At 44.1% G+C, this 18,140-nt stretch overlaps 3 protein-coding genes across 4 annotated transcripts in view; 1 reads left to right on the top strand and 2 right to left on the bottom strand.

The window, feature by feature from the left end:
* Positions 1–295: 295 nt before the first annotated feature.
* Positions 296–2,054, bottom strand: aplnr2 (apelin receptor 2). The gene has a single exon (XM_056416182.1). The coding sequence runs from the start codon at positions 2,052–2,054 to the stop codon at positions 663–665; it is 1,392 nt and encodes a 463-aa protein (XP_056272157.1). The 3' UTR covers positions 296–662.
* A 6,063-nt stretch (positions 2,055–8,117) lies between these two features.
* On the bottom strand, positions 8,118–15,937 carry pus7 (pseudouridine synthase 7). Of its 2 annotated transcripts, XM_056417562.1 has the most exons (17): positions 15,857–15,937; positions 15,549–15,653; positions 14,328–14,624; positions 14,153–14,237; positions 13,644–13,760; positions 13,419–13,563; positions 12,315–12,426; positions 12,132–12,209; positions 11,851–11,979; positions 11,117–11,242; positions 10,970–11,031; positions 10,704–10,864; positions 10,415–10,541; positions 10,091–10,192; positions 9,645–9,774; positions 9,365–9,456; positions 8,118–8,624 (listed from the first exon to the last, which is right to left on the bottom strand). In XM_056417562.1, exons 3-17 carry the CDS (start codon positions 14,612–14,614, stop codon positions 8,488–8,490), a joined length of 1,890 nt encoding a protein of 629 aa, XP_056273537.1. In that variant the 5' UTR covers positions 14,615–14,624; positions 15,549–15,653; positions 15,857–15,937; the 3' UTR covers positions 8,118–8,487. The 2 variants fall into 2 exon arrangements, with proteins under 2 accessions (XP_056273537.1, XP_056273538.1); XM_056417563.1 differs by lacking the exon at positions 15,549–15,653 and having other exon boundaries at positions 15,857–15,919.
* Positions 15,938–17,341: 1,404 nt separating this feature from the next.
* The window catches only part of LOC130194952 (SRSF protein kinase 2-like), a 78,917-nt gene continuing 78,118 nt past the window's right edge, over positions 17,342–18,140 (top strand). The window contains 2 exon segments of the mRNA XM_056416180.1: positions 17,342–17,403; positions 17,691–17,757. Coding sequence (XP_056272155.1) covers positions 17,388–17,403; positions 17,691–17,757 — 83 coding nt within the window. The 5' untranslated portion in view covers positions 17,342–17,387.

The raw sequence follows: 18,140 nt of genomic DNA, 5'->3' as shown, positions 1-18,140 counted from the left end.
AACACACACACACACACATCTACTTTGTACGTATGGCAAGGATGTGTATAATGTGTAATAATATGCGTAATAATATCTATTTGCTTATTTAACCAGGTCGTTTGAACACCTTGACCAATACATTGTAAGTTGTATTCTCCTGAAGTAACATTGTTTTATTTTAAAGGTTTGTTTGCAAATTTAACAGATATTATTATTTTATTTTCCTACATATTTATGGATGTACTATATTTTCTCACAATCAAAAGACAAATGTGGATCACATGATACGTTTTAATAGAGATAAAAACAACAGTGCAAAAAGAGTCAGTAAACACCGAGAGTATATATAGTACACAATATAGAAACAGATCAGATGGCATGAGAAAATGCTGTTCTGGCAAGATGATCCACTTTTAGGAAGTGGTGGATGTTCCTTTGGGAAAATATGGGGATTGGAATGTTTTCTCTGAAATCAGGGATTGGAATTTGTTCTCTAGAATCATAGATGTTTATTTGATTAGGATGTGTATTTTAAAACTATTGATCTCTGAAACTTTTCCAGTTTGAGTTTGGGCCACTATTGTTGATAATCTCAAACTGAAATAGTGAAAAATTATATCACACAGGCTTTGCTTGATGTCCTGGTTCCACGATGTGAAATTAGACACGATTCCTACATTTCAAGCAGTAATCTCAGCAGTCACGGCACCAGCCATTTCCTCTTCTCCCTCCGTCTTCTCTGCTGTTTCCTCCTGTGTTCTCGACGGAAAAGCTGAACTCCTTTCCTCTTTCTCTTCTTCATCCTTCTTTCCCGCCCTTCCCTCTCGCGCTCCTCCTCCTCTTCCCCTCCTGTTCGTCCTGCACAGCAGGAGAAGAGCTCGTCTGCACCTCTTCCGGAACGACGGGTCACATGCGGCGTACAGGAGGGGGTTGAGGCAGGAGTTGAGATAAGCTAAACAGGTGACGTACGGCTGAGCAGCCAGTGAGATCTGATCCAGAGAGCAGGAGTACGGGACTAAACCAAACTCCAGCAGCATGGCAACCGTCTTATTGACGTGCAGAGGCAGCCAGCACAGAAAGAAAGCCATCACTAAAGTGACGATGACCCTGAGGAGTCTTCGCTGGCGCCTTCGGTCAGGACGCGGGCCCCGCCCAAAATGTCTGTTTAGGAGCCGGGCCAATGAGCAGTAGCAGACCAGCAAGATGACAAGAGGAAGCAGGAAGCCGATGAGAGTTGATTTCACACTCAGCGCGGCCCCCCACCACCTCTCCGCCTGCTCTCGATCGGCCTCCTCCACCTCCGCTCCGACCAGCGGGGAGTAATCCATTTGGCAGGAGAGGAACAGCGATCCGGAGTCGGGCGTCGGATGAACCGGCTCCGGCCGCCAGTCGTAATCGGATTCGGTGTCGAGCTCCACCTCCTTGACTGAGCGCAGGAGCAGAGCGGGAAGTGCCAGCACCCCCGCCAGCACCCACACCCCTCCAAGTATCCACAAAGCCCTGCCGGGGCACCTCCGCGGGGCGCGGTGGCTGGAGTGCCGGCGTCCGGTCAGCACCCAGTAGCGCTCCACGCTGAGCATGCTCAGGCTGAACACGCTGGCGTACATGTTGAGCGCGGTGAGGAAGCTGCTGATTTGGCACAGGGGTCGCCCGAAAGGCCAGTGGTAGCCCTTCGCCGTGTAGACGGCCCACAGAGGGAGAGTGACGAGGAAGCAGACGTCGGCCAACGCCAAGCTGGCGATGAGCGAGTCTGTCAGAGAGCGGGGGGGGCGGGGGGTGGAGGGGTGAGAAGAGGACGAGGCGGAGGAGCGAGAGGAGGAAGAGCCACGGTTTTCCGTCTTCCCCGCGCTGCTTGTGTTCTGCTGGCTGAGGATGCAACAGCGTTTTCCAGTTCCCCTCCCGTCGGCCCGGTCCAGGTAGGCCCACAGCACCAGGCCGTTGCCCAGGCAACCGACCAGGAAGGCCAGCAGGTAGACGGACGGGATGATGGAGAAGGAAGGAGACCAGTCGCTGAAGTCGCAGTGGTCGAGTGGGGGGGTAGAAGGGGAGGGGAGGAAGCCCGCGTCCGACATGTGTGCGTTTGTCTCCTCGGCGTCGATGTCAAATCATTTGCACTTTTTAAGAATCCCCGGAGGTCCAAATATGATCGTGGCAAGCTGAAGTTTGGATATGTGTCGCGTTATATGTAATATTATAATGTCTTGAAGCAAAAAAAGTCCAAACTCCTGCAGTGGTACTATTGCTTCTGGGACCACATTCCTGTTCAGTCTCACTTCTTCCTCAGTCCGTTGACTCGGATCCTCTGAAAATAAAAAAATAAACACAATGAGATTCTTAAACTTTTGCAACAGGTTAAAATGATGCAAATACGTAACATGATGCATGCACAGCTTGTAACTCGAAGGCAAAGTTAAGCAACACGCATCTTAATTTCATCCGTTTCGTGTGTTCTTCTTCATGTTTTAGACCTCTATGATGAAGAGTTTGATTGTTACAAGACAACCAGAATGCCAAGGCACACAGAGTCTAAAGAGGCAATGAGCCTTTCCCGTGTATTATCATCTAAGAAATATGTTGGATGCTAAGAATGCAACATGTGAATCCTTTGTCTGTTTCTGCTTTTATTTTTGGCTTTACAATACAAAAATGTCAATTAAATTCATGCAGTAAATGTTGATTAAAGGCTTTATCTAAACTGCACGTTTGACATGAAAACATTGTAGTCTTAACAGACGCTTACCTCGGGCCTGGACGATGTAGCCTCTACTGAGACGATGAGGGGATGATCATCAAACTTCTCCTCCTGTCTTCTCTCACTCCATTTCTCTCTGTGACTTGTCCCTCCATCTCTATATCTGTACTGAGCCGGCTGAGGAAGGTGTGTCTTCATCTAAAGTCTTACACACACACACACACACACACACACAAACAAACAAACAAACAAACACAAACACACTCCCTCCTTTCTCTTATTCTCAAACCAGACCACCCCAGAGTTACGAGACCTGCAACCCCCCCCCCCCCCCCCCCATAGCAAAAACACACAAACCCTCCCGAGAGACACAATAACATCACCCGTCCTACCCCCCCCACCCTCACCCCAGCAAACACACACATACCCGAGACACACAAATAGATCCCCCACAATTCCCTGGGCTGCTGGTATTCTCTATGCACAGACACACACACACACGCACATCCAAATGCACACAAATGTGTGCAAACCCAAACACACTCTTTTGTTGTGTCTCGCATGTTCAAACACACACCGTGTACGCAGTGGTTAAAGGTAACAAGCCACAAACAAATACCCCCCCCTCACTCTCTGAGTCTGGCTGCAGCCTCACAACAGACGGGTGAATGTTAGTAATTTAAAACCGTTATTCTGTATCTACCTGGTGTAAAACAGAGCGACACTGACAGATTACAGATGACACACACAGCTGCGATGTCTCTTCCAATTCACTGTTCACACATTTATTACGTAAAAGTGCAATTTTGAGGTACTTACTCCACTTTGATTTTAAATTTTTTTTATATTCTTTACACTTCTTATCCATATTGCCAATCAAAATGTTCTACTTTTTTACGTAACTGTATTTATTTGACAGGTCTAAGTTAGTTACTTTGATATTACTAAACCTTTGTGTCATATACTGACTTGTGATTTTAGAGTTATTTCTTCCGCATTGTCTCCTCGACCATGCATTGATGTTTTCACAAATGTTCAACTGTGATACAGCAGAGTGACCATTAATGTGTGGATATCCATCAGAGTCATTGTTTTGAAATGTGGACAAGATACCAGGTAGACTTGTCGTTATTTCAGTTGCTATCATAATACATATTTTTATGTATTACACACTGTGATAAAAAGTGACAACCAGCAATTGGTCAGTTTAGTATTTTGACACCCATAACAGCAGCTTACTAGTATTCATATTTTAAATAATCTTACATTAATATAATCTCGTGTCAGCCCATTTGCAAATCCTATCTTTATTTTGTACGAATTTGATAAAAAAATCAACACATTCTGTAGATAATAAACGAGTTTTGGTCACATTTTGTCTATTATTTGTGTCACTCTTTAAGGTTCTGTTTCTGTTATATCTAAGCGTGGTTTTTTGATGTATGGATACTGTAGGGTCAGCATGGGGATTGAGTGTAAACGGTGAAGATGCTACGATTGGTAAACAGGAAGTGTTTGTTACCACGGGTGCAAAGGTCACGCTGCCATCAACCTGTTGTGATGGAAACAGATGTTTCCAAAAACATTCCACAGTCCTTTCTCTTTCAGAAACATGGTGGTGGTCTCACACACACACACACACACAAAGACACTCACACACACACACACACAGAGAAAGAAGGAAAGACAGAGTAAATACAACAGTTCCGCTTTGAATAAAACTGTATGTGGAGCGTCACAGTGGGAAACAACAGGGGGAAGGAAGTGATACAGAGTAGGTGGATACGTCGTTTCTCTTATTGACAGTTATATAACTTCAGGGATTTTTCCTCTGGCGTCACTTCGAGGTTGAAAAAAAAACTTCCCTCACATACCAAACATTTTAAGAGAGACTTTAATACATTAAAGTTCAGCTTAAAACAAGAACACAAAGTTCATTTCCATTTTTGGAGATGTTTGGCGGGCCTCTTTCTAGGCCGATGGAGAGCATGTTGCACAGATGGAAAGCTGTGACCTCGGAGTTCATCCGACATTAATGCAATGAGGCTCAAAAGGTTTGAAAGATTAAACACATTAAACGAAGGTAATGGGCTTAACGTTGCCTTTTTCACGGCTGATGTTTGCCTCATTGCAGGGAAATTACACGCGTTATTTATTAATGACTTACAGGAACACTTAGTGTAAACGGAACAGAGTCATTATTAATACCGTTAGTAAAATGTGATAAACGGCCTTCTGCCTCTTCTTGATTAATATTTCCCACACGGTACGCTTCTGTTTTCAGTACATTCGTCACCCGTGTAATTGTCAACGAAAATAGCTCCCGGACCTTTAGGATCACTGAACTGTGACTACTTGTAAAGTGAAAAAGATAATAATTTGCATAATACGCCTGCGATGATGTGAAGCACAGAGGCAAAGTCCACATAACGGGACGCCGTTTCAAAGGGACTGCGTGCGCTCATCTGCCTTCTCGTCGTTGCCATGGCGGCAGCAGAGGTGCAGGAGAAGCTCTCACCCGAGTGTAGACGGTCCCTGTACATGGGCACGCCGCCTCGGATAGAAACAACTTGTAAAAGATCCTTTGGTAATAAGTGTTGTGGTGGCTGGGGCGTGGTTAAGCTCAGCTGTGGAGGGGTGTGGGGGTGTGGCTCCAGTGTAGCAGGCTCTTGGTAATATTCTTTATTTGGACTGATACTCTGCCTCCACTCTTCTCTCTGGTCCCTCCATCCCGATCCCACCTCGGGGACACTAATGAGCTGATTCCCTACAGCTGAGGCCAATTAGGCCTCTTCCTGGCACCTGTTCCCTGAGTCACTCCCCCACACCCCTCCACAGCTGAGCCTAACCACTCCCCAGCGACCACTCAGTTAATCTACGTACCTGACATCACGTTCTTACATTAGTGACGGCCGTGTTCATTCTGACAGCTCTCCACAGCGTCCGACGTCGCGTGAGACGCAGCCGTTCCCTTCAGAGGACCTCCACGAGAATCTGGAGGATGCTCAGGCCGCGCTCGACGACTACTCAAACTCTGTGATCTTCGAACGCGGTCAGCTGAATCCAGACGAGCACCAGGCCCACGCAAACGACAAAGCGTCCACCTACACCCTGACCAACGTGGTCCCTCAGGTGAGAGTTCAACATCGGGCCCTGGGAGAACCACGAGCACAGCATCCGCAGGCGGCTCAACAACTACTGCCGCGGCACCGCCGACGTGGTCACCGGGGTCACCACCTCGGGCGACGCGGTTCAAGAGATGACGGTGCAGCAGCTGGAGGGATTCCTGAAGAGGGTCACTTATGTGAGCAGCTCTTTCCAGATCTTCTACGACAACTGCGTGCCTCTCGATAGCCGGAATAGCGCCTTGCACCTGCCTTGAGGAAACGGGGATGGGTCCCACCAGTGTCAATAATATTCAGCATTTAGCAGCCTAGTTGGATTCAATGGTTTATTTGTTGTAATTAATCTAATTCTACTGTTTCCGTGAGTAAACAAAACGGATCACCCTCATGTTTCAATTTGATTCACATTTTCCAATTTAGTTTTGCATAATTATAATTGCTTTGTTGGAGCTTGTTTGCAGATTAAAATGTTAGTCACAATTCTATTTATCTGTTTTTTTGTTATAATTAGACTAATCTTGATTTATTAAGTTAGTATTTATATATTTTTAAACAATCGTAATGAAAAAAGTCCACTAACTTGCTTTTCTGAGCTCTATTTTGTAAAGATGACATTGAAGGCCCGAAAGAGCTACTAAATGGACCGGAGAGCTTAGATTTGTTGTCCTCAGAGGGCAAGATTGAACCTCCATGTTAACATGTCAGACAATTTCATAAAATATAATTAGTAACCAAGGTACATTTTCAAAACTTTGCAAATTCTCCCATTTATTTCAATTGTGTCGACTCCGATGGTGTCTTAATCGTCTGTGGTGCATAAACTCGCCATGAAAGCCCCTATATGGTTGTTCTCTTCATCTCATATTAACTTGACTTGCCTCTGTGCAGCAGACAGATTAGACCAACTGCTTTACATTTTCATTCAGCCACGTGTCTGTAGCTCGACCGTCACTTATGGAAAGCAACACAAACAAACTCGGCCAATGTCAACATTTCGCATTTTTGTTTGTTCACAATTACAACTAGAGTTTAAAAAGAATAGGATTTGGCATTTCCCTGCTTGTCAGAATAGAGAACTACAGTGACAGTTAGCAGTAATAGCGTGTCAGCTCTCTTCTGAAGTGTTGCAGTACCCCCCCCCCCCTCCTTTTGTAGACATGTTGGTCTCAACCGTAAGATGAAATCTGTTGATCTGCACTTCACACATTTCATTTATTTACACTACACACATACACACACTTTGCATTTTGCACACTGTCTATATTTAATATTGAATTAAATTTTACACTGCAGTCATTAGTATTGTATTGTGTATGCATATATGTTGTATATATATATACATATTTTACTTTGCAGTCATTGTATTATATTTGTTTGTGTGTATATATATATATATACATGTTTCATTTTATATTTTACTTGTATACATCTATATCTTTCATCCCTGTTTTTTATATTTTATTCTCGTGTGTTTAGTTTATTGGTGCTGCTACTGTGACGACAAATTTCCCCTTAAGGGGATTAATAAAGTATATATCTATCTATCTAAATGTGAACTACATAAGCCAACTTGAATTTAAGTAAAGTGGAGCGGAAAAGTACAAAGGAGAATATATCACTCCCAGTAACATTCTATTGTGTCTTTGTTCATAAGTTATTGGGATCTGGTAAGATCTCTATGTTCCAGCCAGTTATGATACAAACAGTATATGAAACCATAAAAACAGTGAAATGATCCAGAGCCAGCAGGGCAGACGGAGCCCCAGGGGGACGAGATGATTAGAATATAGATAGAAATATACACTTTATTAATCCCAAATTAATTAGTGTTCTCTGCATTTAACATCTAGTTATTATTAAGGAGGCAGTGGGCTGCGGTGCGCCCGAAGAAGGGGGGGTTCAGTGCCTTGCTCAGGACGACGACTTTGCACTAATGGGGAGCGAGATCGAACCCACGACCTTGCGGTTGCAGGACGGCCCTCTTACCCCACTGAGCTACAGCCGACTAGATCTAGTTTGAGAGGGTAGCAGTGGTCAGCCAGCTGGCATGTGCCACAGTGCCAGATGGTCAGCTCCAGTATTTGACCAGCAGCAGATTGACGAGCCTAAAATACATTTCACATCCATTTGTGGAAGACCACTTGACTCTGCGGGCCAGTAGAGGGCGACAATCAGCTGAACACACGCCCACGGGAAAGAAATAACTTGTATAATTTAATTGTTCTGAATAATATAAAAAGGTGGAAATGGGCTTATTCAGATCCTCTTAGTATTGACAATACTTGTGTCTTGATAACAGACAAAGACAGACCTCACACTATCAACCCAACATTATTTATTTCTCTCTTAAAGAGTTTTTTCTTCAATTCAAACATTCAGCAAAAAGTTAAAAAACGAAGAAAGAAAAAGATACCAAGTTTTTCTGTACAAAAAGGGGCATGCCGAGAGCCCCTCCCCCCTCCGAGCAGAGATTTAGGCCCGAGGCAGCAAACAGTTACCTAAATCAGTCATCTCAGCACAGAAAGAAACTTTGGAGAAAGTAAAAACATTAAAAAAAAGAAAGTTGAATGATAGTGAAGTGTTGCCGTATATAATAATCTACACACGCGCATGGCACACTTAAAAACACCCACAGGGGTAAGCAGCCAGTCGACGGGCGCTTCGCAGCCTGCAGCAGCACTGAGAGTCTCAGTTGAACCAGGTGGTGTTGAGCTCCGTCTGTTTCTTGATGCTCGTGTCCAACTTGAGGATCTCTCTGATCGCCATGGTGGCGTAGGTGGAGGGAGGCAGGGAGAACTCCATCCGCAGAGCCCGATACTTCCCCTCTGTGGGAGGAAAGAGGGACACACTGGATCAGAGGGCGCAGCGTCTCCATCGCTTCTCCTTACCCTTTTTAGGAGAAGCTTATCCTCCATGTCGGCTGGACAGCCGTTCACCGCGTCAACTTCACAAGGTCATGATTCGTCAGTGTTACCAACAGCACATCATTCAATGTAAGATCTCAGGTCAGCCGCTTGCAGGCGATGATCACAAATTTGACTTCAAATCGCTTCCGGTCTTAATGCAGCCGAGGTGGCGTTTGTATCCCAATAAACCCGTTGATGCATAGTTTACACATACACCTCTACATGTCAGCTGTGATTGTACAAAAACATAAGTTGTCGATGTTCAATTTCAAAGCCCTGATTCAGCAATAGCGGCATCAATAACATAATCTACATAACAATTATGCCTAATGTCACTAATTTGCATCATACCTAAATGTATATCTATCGTATGTGCTATATTGAAATTAACAATCTATACTTAATAAAAAGGATCTAACAGCAGCAAAAAAAATATATATATTTTTATATAAATTCCGGCAATAGGTGGTTAAAGTGATCTAATATATTTGGTAAATTGAAAAAAAGAAGGTGGTGTCCTGCTGCGATGGCAATATAGTCTATTCCAATAAAGTTTCGAAAGTTGCTTTATCCAACTCACTTCCACCCCATCACCCAAAAAAAAGACGTATTTATTTTGTCCACAGATTAATCGTCCAGTTCACCAAAAGCAACGTTACCTTTGTTGAAGACGGGAGCGGGTTTGTTCTCTAGTATCTCAACGTCACTGTGCACCAGTGAGATCCTGGGGTCGTCGTACTGGATCACCTCCCTGCACAACGGAGACAAAACTCCAGGTTACAGGTACAGTGATTAAAGTAAAGCACGCCAATAAACTGCAGTGCACAATAACCGCCTCTCTATTACGATACGGTTGCTATTACAGCATTAAAGGGCTTCGTAGAACAGCGCTACACCGTGTTATACAAATGATACACGAGTAATTAATTTGGTGCTAACCAGCTGACGTCAGTGGGTCTGATGAGGATGCGTCTGTAGGCTCCGGCCAGAGAGTAGTCCCTCACTTTGTGCCTCATGTTGTCGATGTCCAACCCGTCTGCAGAGAGCAGCTCTCTGTATCCTTTACCCACTGACAGAGAGACAAGCATTACAGTCAATCACAAGCTCGGGACGACACTTTACTTTCATTTCTTAATCTGCCGTAAACTTAATTTAACTGTTTCTTTGTTTCAATTAATCTTGATTTTGCTATACCACACATTTTACTTTACATCCTCAAGCTTTTTATTCATTAGACCTGAATGCAGTTTAAAAGCTGTGTGCCACAAGTCTGTGTTGACACTATGTGAGTGTCAAAGTTCCCCCAAAGTGATTTTTTACTTTTCATGCAACATGCACACAAATAAATAATAAATAAAAAAATTTAAAAAAATCACACTTCTTACCGGGATGGGTGGGGTAGATGACATCAAACCCAGGAAGTGGCATCACAACGTCGTGGATGGAGCAGCTCTCGGCCTCCTCCGCAGACAGCACGTGTGCCGTCGCTTCACGAGCACAGACAACATCAGGAGGCAGCGTTTCCATTTTTACGAGTCATATATAACGAGAGCCAGCAGACTGTTAGTTTAGATTAGCATAAAGAGCGTGAACAAACCAACGACTTCTAAAAGCTCAGTTATCAGTAAGACAGTAGAATGTGTATTTCCAAAAACGCCGAGTGCCATTCTTTTAATATTTAACGTGCCGAGAAAACGTGAGCTACTTACATCCTTTGAGCACGAGGTCCCCCTCCGCGGCCTTCAGGCCGTAGGCCTCGATTCTCCGGCTCACCATGGTGTTCCACACCACGCTCTGGTAGCTGTGGACGTACATCAGGCGGTTGTTCCGAGGGAGCTGAAGAAAAGATCACACAATAATCCAAAACACATATTTACACCTGCCCAGTGCAATGGCTATACTACTTCCTTCATGCTCTGCATGTCTCGCTCACATTTTCAGCCTATTGATAGCATCGCTAATAAAAAACTGATATATTTTTTAAAACGCTAAACCAACCATTTCAAAAGCAGTGACAATGTTCTTCTTGCCGTACATGGACAGGCCCCGCAGCAGCTGCCCCTCGACACATCGCTTGTTGGGCAGCTTCTGCAGGGCGGCCTCTGGGTCCTGGGTCTTTGCCCACTCCTCCCTGCAGCGGATCATGAATTCTTTCTCCGCTGGAGAAAGCAGGAAAAACGGAGGGAGGTTTTGACATACTTCTTAACTACTTAGAAGACTGTGAGGACAAAAACAACAACAACAACAACAAAAGGCTTCATTACCTCCAGGACGAGGCTTCAGAATTAAATCCACTACCTCTTTCCAGTTGTTTTTCAAGATAGCCCTGCAACCGAAAAAAAGAAGAACCACCTCGTCAGTCTTGTCATAATCTAAATGCATGTCAGCATCTCCGTGTGTCATGACCTTACTTCCCAACTTGTTGCGTCGGCACAGCTGTGGTGCCAAAGCGCTGCATGCCGTAGTAGTTGATGAAGCCCGTCTGCTTGAGGGATCTCATGGCCTGGAGGACCTGGTCTTCTGTCCCTGAGATGTTTCTGGTACACAAATCAAACAATGATTAGACTTCTTTAGACCCGAGAGTGTATGCTAGTCGTTAATAAATTAGGCAAACATCACAGTTAGAATGGATTAACTGAACATGCAAGAAGACTCAAACTGAAGCACAAGCTTTATGTATTGGCGAGTCATAGCGTTGTAGATATAAACTTTGTTAAGCACCTTTCATGAATATATCAGATGATTTTTGATCTGGCAATTATCAAAATGAAAGATTTAACCTAATTTTTTTAATTATGCATTCACGAAATACGTGTGGGATACACGGCGACTGGTTAGTTACAGCGAACCAGCATTCACAACAAAGCAAAGGAAAGGAATCCATTGGACGTTGTGGCGGCTGCGTGTCGTTAGGACCAGCTGTGGAAGAGTGCGGGGGAGTGGCTCAGGGAACAGGTGCCGGGAATAGGCCTAATTGGCCTCAGCTGCAGGGGATCAGCTCATCAGGGTCTCTACCCTATACGAGGTGGCATAGGGATGGAGGCACGAGAGGGGAGAGCAGAGGCACAGGCTGCAGCCGGATATAGAACATTACCGACTAGACACTCAGTGACCCTGTTACAGACATGAATAGAAACCTGCTGACCTGATGATCACAGTGAAGTGGTTTCCCTGCAGCTCTCCCAGCTTCAGAGGGTGGTTTTTGTAGCAAAAGTTTCCCAGCTTGAGGTTTATGAGGCACTTGTTGAGGTGAGCCAACCTCTCCGCTGTGATCCTGAGGGGACAGAGACGAGGGTTCCTTTATTACAGATCCAGTACAACGAGCTGATTCACCGGAGATCATCTGCCTAGTAACAGCAGAAACGCCTCCAGCACTGACTAGATGCAGCATGAAGCACTTCTTTAAAATCTAAGCTTCACACTCACTTGAGCACGGCAATCTCCTGCACAGTGATGGCTCTCTTGTCCTTGGTTCCCATGTAGGAAAACACGTTTGGCCTAAGCCTGGAACGACACAAAATATTGTTCGAATGATGGTCCTGAGCTACAATCATACTCCATGGGGACAATAAACAAGTGAAGATCATTGGGCAAGTCCTACAGTCAGACCTGAGGAACTTTGAAAGCACATTGATGGCGTCCATCGTGTCCTTGTTCTCCTTGTACAGGACAAAGTGGCAGAAACTGCCACGGTTTTTGGGCCAGGAGTGTTTCCTCGGAGCTTTTCATGGGCACAGAAGAAGAGGTTGCACTGAAATATAGATTGTGAATTGTTGAGCTAAACGCATAAAAAACTAGAACGGGCACTTGGTAGAGCACATACCTTCGCAGATCACAAGATTGGGCATTGAATTATGAACATGTTGGCATTATTTGCATGCCAATTGGATACAAATTGACCGTGTTATGGTAAAAATAAGATTTTGACCTTTCCATGACCTTGACCTTTGACCCGATTGATCCCAAAATCTAATCAAATGGTCCCCGGATAATAACCAATCATCCCACCAAATTTCATGCGATTCGGTTTAAAACTTTTTTTGTAATGCGAGGAACACGCATACAAATAAATAGATAAATACACGGCGATCAAAACATAAACATTTAAATTAAAGATTCAAGTAAAAGCTTAAAAGATGTTGAACTACCACGTGTTACCTGTAAAGAAAACTACCTTGTTTTTATGGAAATAACATTTTATTTACAAAACCGCAACCTAACTCCAGCTGGGTTTGAACCTTTTCCTCTGCGCTGTGTGGAGAATAGGTTCTCACTGCAGTTGCTTTGACCTCTTTCCACCGGAGAGGAGCAAGAGGAGGATAACACAATGTTACGAGGAAGGAGATGTTTAAAGATCGTGTGGCGAGTTATCAGTGGTGAGAGTGGAATAATGGTATTTAAATGGTTATGCAATAAGGGTGCAGGGTTTATCAAGGCACCACGATACTGAATCTCCCCTTTCCTTTGTGTCTTATAATGCGTTTGTGCATATTGCAGGTTTCTTGATCACGCACAAGTGCATGCAACATATTTTACTGCTCTGGAGGCCACATGCACTGCAAGACATAAGCTTAAATTTTTTTACATTTAAAAAAAAAAAAAGGTACACGTGCTAAAAATCCTCCTTCTGATCATTTCACTGATTTACTGGTCAAGAAGTCTTTCCAGACAGTTGAAAGCCGACATCGGCTCCTGCCCCCCCTCTCCACATACCTGATCGAGCCTTCTTCCCAGCAGCGTGGTAGGCCACGATGAACTTGCGCCCCTCCTTTTCTTCCGTCTTCGTCTCCAGACCAGGATAAAGAGTCTTGATGGCTTTGTGGACCAACGTGCGCTTCTCTTTTGTGTCATCCATCACCTACAAATGTGGAAAGGAGGCGAAAGGACATTACGTCATACTCTTTAAGTGATGTCATCCTCCGGGGAGCGTGAAATCACCTCGATGGAGACGTTGTCCTCTTTGTTCTTGTAGAGCTGCAGCTTCTCCAGCTGCGTCTTCTGCTCTTCAGTCAGCACGTCATACTCCTCTGGCTGCGGCTGAACTTCTGGGACTTCCTAAATTAGATGAAACACAAAACACGTGACTTGATGTTACATCTATACAGGTTTCCTTTATTATTTGTTTGTTTTGTGTTTCTGTCACAAGTCAACGTGTATAAGGATTTTGAGATGTCCCAAGTTTCATCTCTGGATTTATAAATAATACCACATGTTAAAGGCTGCCTGGTACTCCCTCAGTCAGCTTAAAGATCAAGCCATTTCAGTGAATATATGATGGATTAATTTCACAACAATTTTCGACGCCAAAAGTATTGAAATCCATGATATTTTTAAAGGATCAACCTATTTTTAGGATGATCATAAACATACGATTCAAACTCTTCAGATGGCACGTAATAATTCTGGAACTTCTTTTACCCGACATTACATTCAACACAACATCTTACCTCGACCTCTGGAGGGACGGTGAGGTCATCTAAATGCAGAATCTTGCCTTGTTTGCTGATTTCATGCACCACGAAATCAGAATATCTGAGAACAAACGGCAACAAAATATGTGTCAAACTATCCAAACTGAAAGAAAAGATGTACACTTCTAAAAAAGGACTCTGGAGGACAAACCTTTCCTTCAGGATTCCGGAGAAGCCCTCGTGGTCACTAACATACTTCAGGATGCCCACATCCAACTCAGTGAGGCCATGCTTCATCATATCAGCAAAGGTCTCGCCCTCCTCCTCCCCATCACTTGCTTTGCCCGTGGGCTCTTCCTCTCCATCTTCATCTTGGTGGTCCGGGCTTCCATTCTTTTGATCCTTCTCAACTCTTGGTTTCTTTGACGGCGCGTCTCCCTTTTCATCCTCTGGACAGCCTCTTTTTTCTCCGACTTGCGCGGGCTCAGACTCAGACATCGGAGCAAAGCTGTGACAGCAGAGAGAGGGAGACTGAGCTTTAATTCACATGTGCTTCTTGAAAAAGGGCATTCCAAAAATTGTTCACATTAAATTAAGAATACTTGGATCTATTGTGAAAACAATTGTATAATGTCGGCTGAGAAAAACAACAACCGTTTCCTATATTTTCCTACAATTTTAGTTATTTTTACTTTTATTGGGGGATAGCACAGAGCAAAAGTCCCCAGTTGGATATTATAAAGACATAGTTTTGAAACATGTAACATTTCAAACCTCTCTCCCATCAGGATGCCAATGAGACAACTATCTAAGAGAAAGTCTGCATTACAAACTGTAGGTATGAAGTTTCAAAAACATGGGCAGAGGGGAAGTATAACAACAGATTTAATTACATTGCATTATGGGAAATGTAGGATCTAGTTGTTGTTCTTTTGGAAGCTTGACCCACATTAGCCCCAGACCATCTGTGACCAATTCCTCCAGTATCTTAAAACACCACTTTTCGAAGGTTTCTTACTAATACACACTAGAATATATTTCATATTTTAACTGCTTGACCTGAAGTTAATTTGCTATCATGACGTCACCAAGACTCCTGCATCCTTGCCATAGTTGCAATAAGGACCACAATGTAAACTGTGTCACGATTAACAAGGTGTAGCTGTGTGATTTAATTTCCTCTTTATCATGACATAATAAACTAAACTACGGTATAATACTCAGAACATCACGGATCCAGTTGTATCTCAAATTACAAGTCAGCCTACTTTGTGAGAATTAACATTAACCAATCCAAGTATGTCAATCTAGTATGGTGCATCTTGTTTTACACACCATCACTAGTAGCGCATTAAAACTGCTGCACTTGAAGTCAGTGAGTCACAGAAGTTGACTGACATGAACGGCCTAGGAGACGATGCTACCGACTTACTGTTGGAGGAGCCGAGGAGGCGAGAAGCAGACGAGGAACCGGGAAACGCTTCTCGTTTCAAACACTTGCAGACACCTCCTAGTGGACCCGAGTTTGATACAGGCACTTGAAAGACACAAGTTAACGTAACGTAACGCGTACATCCCCAAAAGTTAGCAAATCCGCTAGCGCATTCGCTCTGTCATCTGTTCGCTGACATCGCTGCTTAAAGTTAACCTCTCGAGCATAAAAGACGAGCTGGTGTAAATAAAGCGAGGCGCGTTTCTGTTTCGAGACATAAAATAAATAAAAAGTCTGATTTAAATTACCTGCGTTTGGTGATTTTCAGAAGAGCACGAACTGCGTTGAATGCCAGCTTTACCCCACACGTGTGTGTATGTGTGTTCTTGGTTCCGGAAACAGATCCTGGCCTCGAGCCCGCCCACTGAAAACGTTTGGTTAAGGCACCTGTCAATCAAAAAAATACTAAGAAAAAAACTCCAGAGCAGAACATTGTGTTAAACGTTGAAAACGACCAGATTTACTGAACATTGGGACAATTAAAATACCATTGTCTGATGATCTGAGCGTTCTGGTGTGTACGCATTACAAATATCAGAGATGCGTTCAGGGTCTAGTTAGACCAATACGCGATTTGTAATCAGTGATCTTTTTGTTGTTGTAATCAAATATAAACATTCATAACGTCACCAGACCAGACAGCATACAGATATATTTCGTATCTCACGGTTGTGTTACGATACTGTAGACTATCAATACTCGATGTATACACCGGCGCCGTGGCTTAGATGGTTAAAGCGCCTGTTTAGTAAACAGGAGATCCTGGGTTCGAATCCCAGCGGTGCCTTTTCCTCACTCTGTGTGGGACAGGTTTATTTATTATATTGCATTTGATCACACATATACCATTTAACTATATAGCTATATAGTCATATATATGTATGACTATACAGCTATATTGCTGCGTTGGTTGTCTTATGATAATGACTCTTCAGAGCACCTTTTTTAATTTGTTTACAAACATATTGACACATAAGAGTCAAAATCTCCCATCTTCTACCTGACATGATTTACTTTTTGTAAGGGATTACAATTATTGTACTCTGAGTAATAAATGTGTACCTTTGTTATTATTATCTACAAACCTATTTCTAGGTCCAAATCTAACTTGTCTGCTGCGGAGCTGTATAAATATCACTGAACCTTTCCGGCTTTGACTGATAACTTCACAATATGAATGTCCCATATTATGCTTAATGAAAGACACTATAACATCTTGATGACATTGCATAAGAGTGTGCTACAGACAACACAACACAGATAACACTAAATAGAGAGGCAACATGCGCTTGCTGCCAAGTTATTATACTAATAGTAGATTCTGTGTAAAAATACATAGCCGAGGAGGAGTATATCAGATTCACTGCGAAACTAGTGAACCGTTGTTATGCAATCTGTCTATTGTGAGTTTCTTCATCCAAAGCCTTCTTGAGCATGTTATTCCCTATTGATAGACTCAGTAGAAACAGAGAGATCATGGCATTTTCTAATATTCAGACTATATGGCATTTAATAAAGTGCAAACAACTGACTATATCCAGCTGGAAAACTTTAAACGTACATTCGTTGCATATGTGGTGCAAGTCCACGAAGGAGTGCGCACGACTCCCGCCAGAGGGAGCGCGTGCCATCCATAGGTAGAGGTTAGTGTGCGCTCGTGATTTTTTGTGTGTGAGAGAGAGAGAGAGAGAGAGAGGAGAGGGGGAGAGAGAAAGGGAAAGAGAATCCAGCTGCTGCCGCTGAGCTGCCCGCTCCTTGCTGAGGGGAAGAGGAGGAAACATGAGCTCCAGGAAAGGTGCGTATCCCTCAGCCTCTAACTTGACCACGCTCTCGCTCTTCTGCTCGCATTACAATATGAAAGGTGGCGAAAGTTACGCGTGCAGCCAAGCCAACCGCGGGCAAGCGGAACGACGCCAAAATGCCCCGTGCCAGCCACATTCAAGAGCCTAATGATGTGTGTTTCGTTTCTCTCTCTCTCGTTATCCCCCCTCCCTCCTTCCCACCCCCGTCCATCCTACAACCTTCTCCGGGACTCGGACGTCGGTCGTGCCCGTGGTTAATCGTTACCCCACCCCATGGCAGTGATGGCCATCCAGGCCAGGAAAAGGAGGCCGAAGGGGAAGAAAGACAGAACGGGTCACCATCGGAGGTAAGCATGGGCGGCGGCGGCGTCGGTCGGGGACTGTTCGACGTATATAGTGAGAGTGATGTGTGTGTTTGCCCGGGGGTCTGGTGTGTGTTGGCAGCCGCGGTCAGTCTGTGCGTGACGCCGGCGCGTCGGCGGTACAGCCTGTGCGCACATATGGCACAAGGCGTGTATATTTTCATCACACAAGACGCGGGCTACTCTCGAGTGTGGGAAGTTGCCATTTACGTGAGAGGACCCCCACTTGACTCCCTCACGGCGGTTTCCAGCACCCACAGTATAGCCTACACAACCCCGAAGATTCATACCTTATTTTGCGCTTTGTTCCACTTCTGATTGATTTTTTGGGGTGCTTATTTTTTGATTATTTTTGACCGGGGGTTGCA

Source organism: Pseudoliparis swirei, chromosome 6 (genome assembly GCF_029220125.1).
Source record: "Pseudoliparis swirei isolate HS2019 ecotype Mariana Trench chromosome 6, NWPU_hadal_v1, whole genome shotgun sequence".
Taxonomy (NCBI): Eukaryota; Metazoa; Chordata; class Actinopteri; order Perciformes; family Liparidae; genus Pseudoliparis; species Pseudoliparis swirei.
Note: the sequence above shows the minus strand (reverse complement) of the source record. Positions and strands in the feature narration are given on the sequence as shown.

Excerpts from the sequence above, each read along its gene's own strand:
- aplnr2 (XM_056416182.1), bottom strand. The coding sequence starts at position 2,054 with ATGTCGGACGCGGGCTTCCTCCCCTCCCCTTCTACCCCCCCACTCGAC.
- pus7 (XM_056417562.1), bottom strand. The coding sequence starts at position 14,614 with ATGTCTGAGTCTGAGCCCGCGCAAGTCGGAGAAAAAAGAGGCTGTCCA. Across the intron at positions 13,564-13,643 it reads AGGACAACGTCTCCATCGAG|GTGATGGATGACACAAAAGA; the intron begins GTGATTTCACGC and ends CCACATTTGTAG. Across the intron at positions 12,210-12,314 it reads GTGCTTTCAAAGTTCCTCAG|GCTTAGGCCAAACGTGTTTT; the intron begins GTCTGACTGTAG and ends GTGTCGTTCCAG.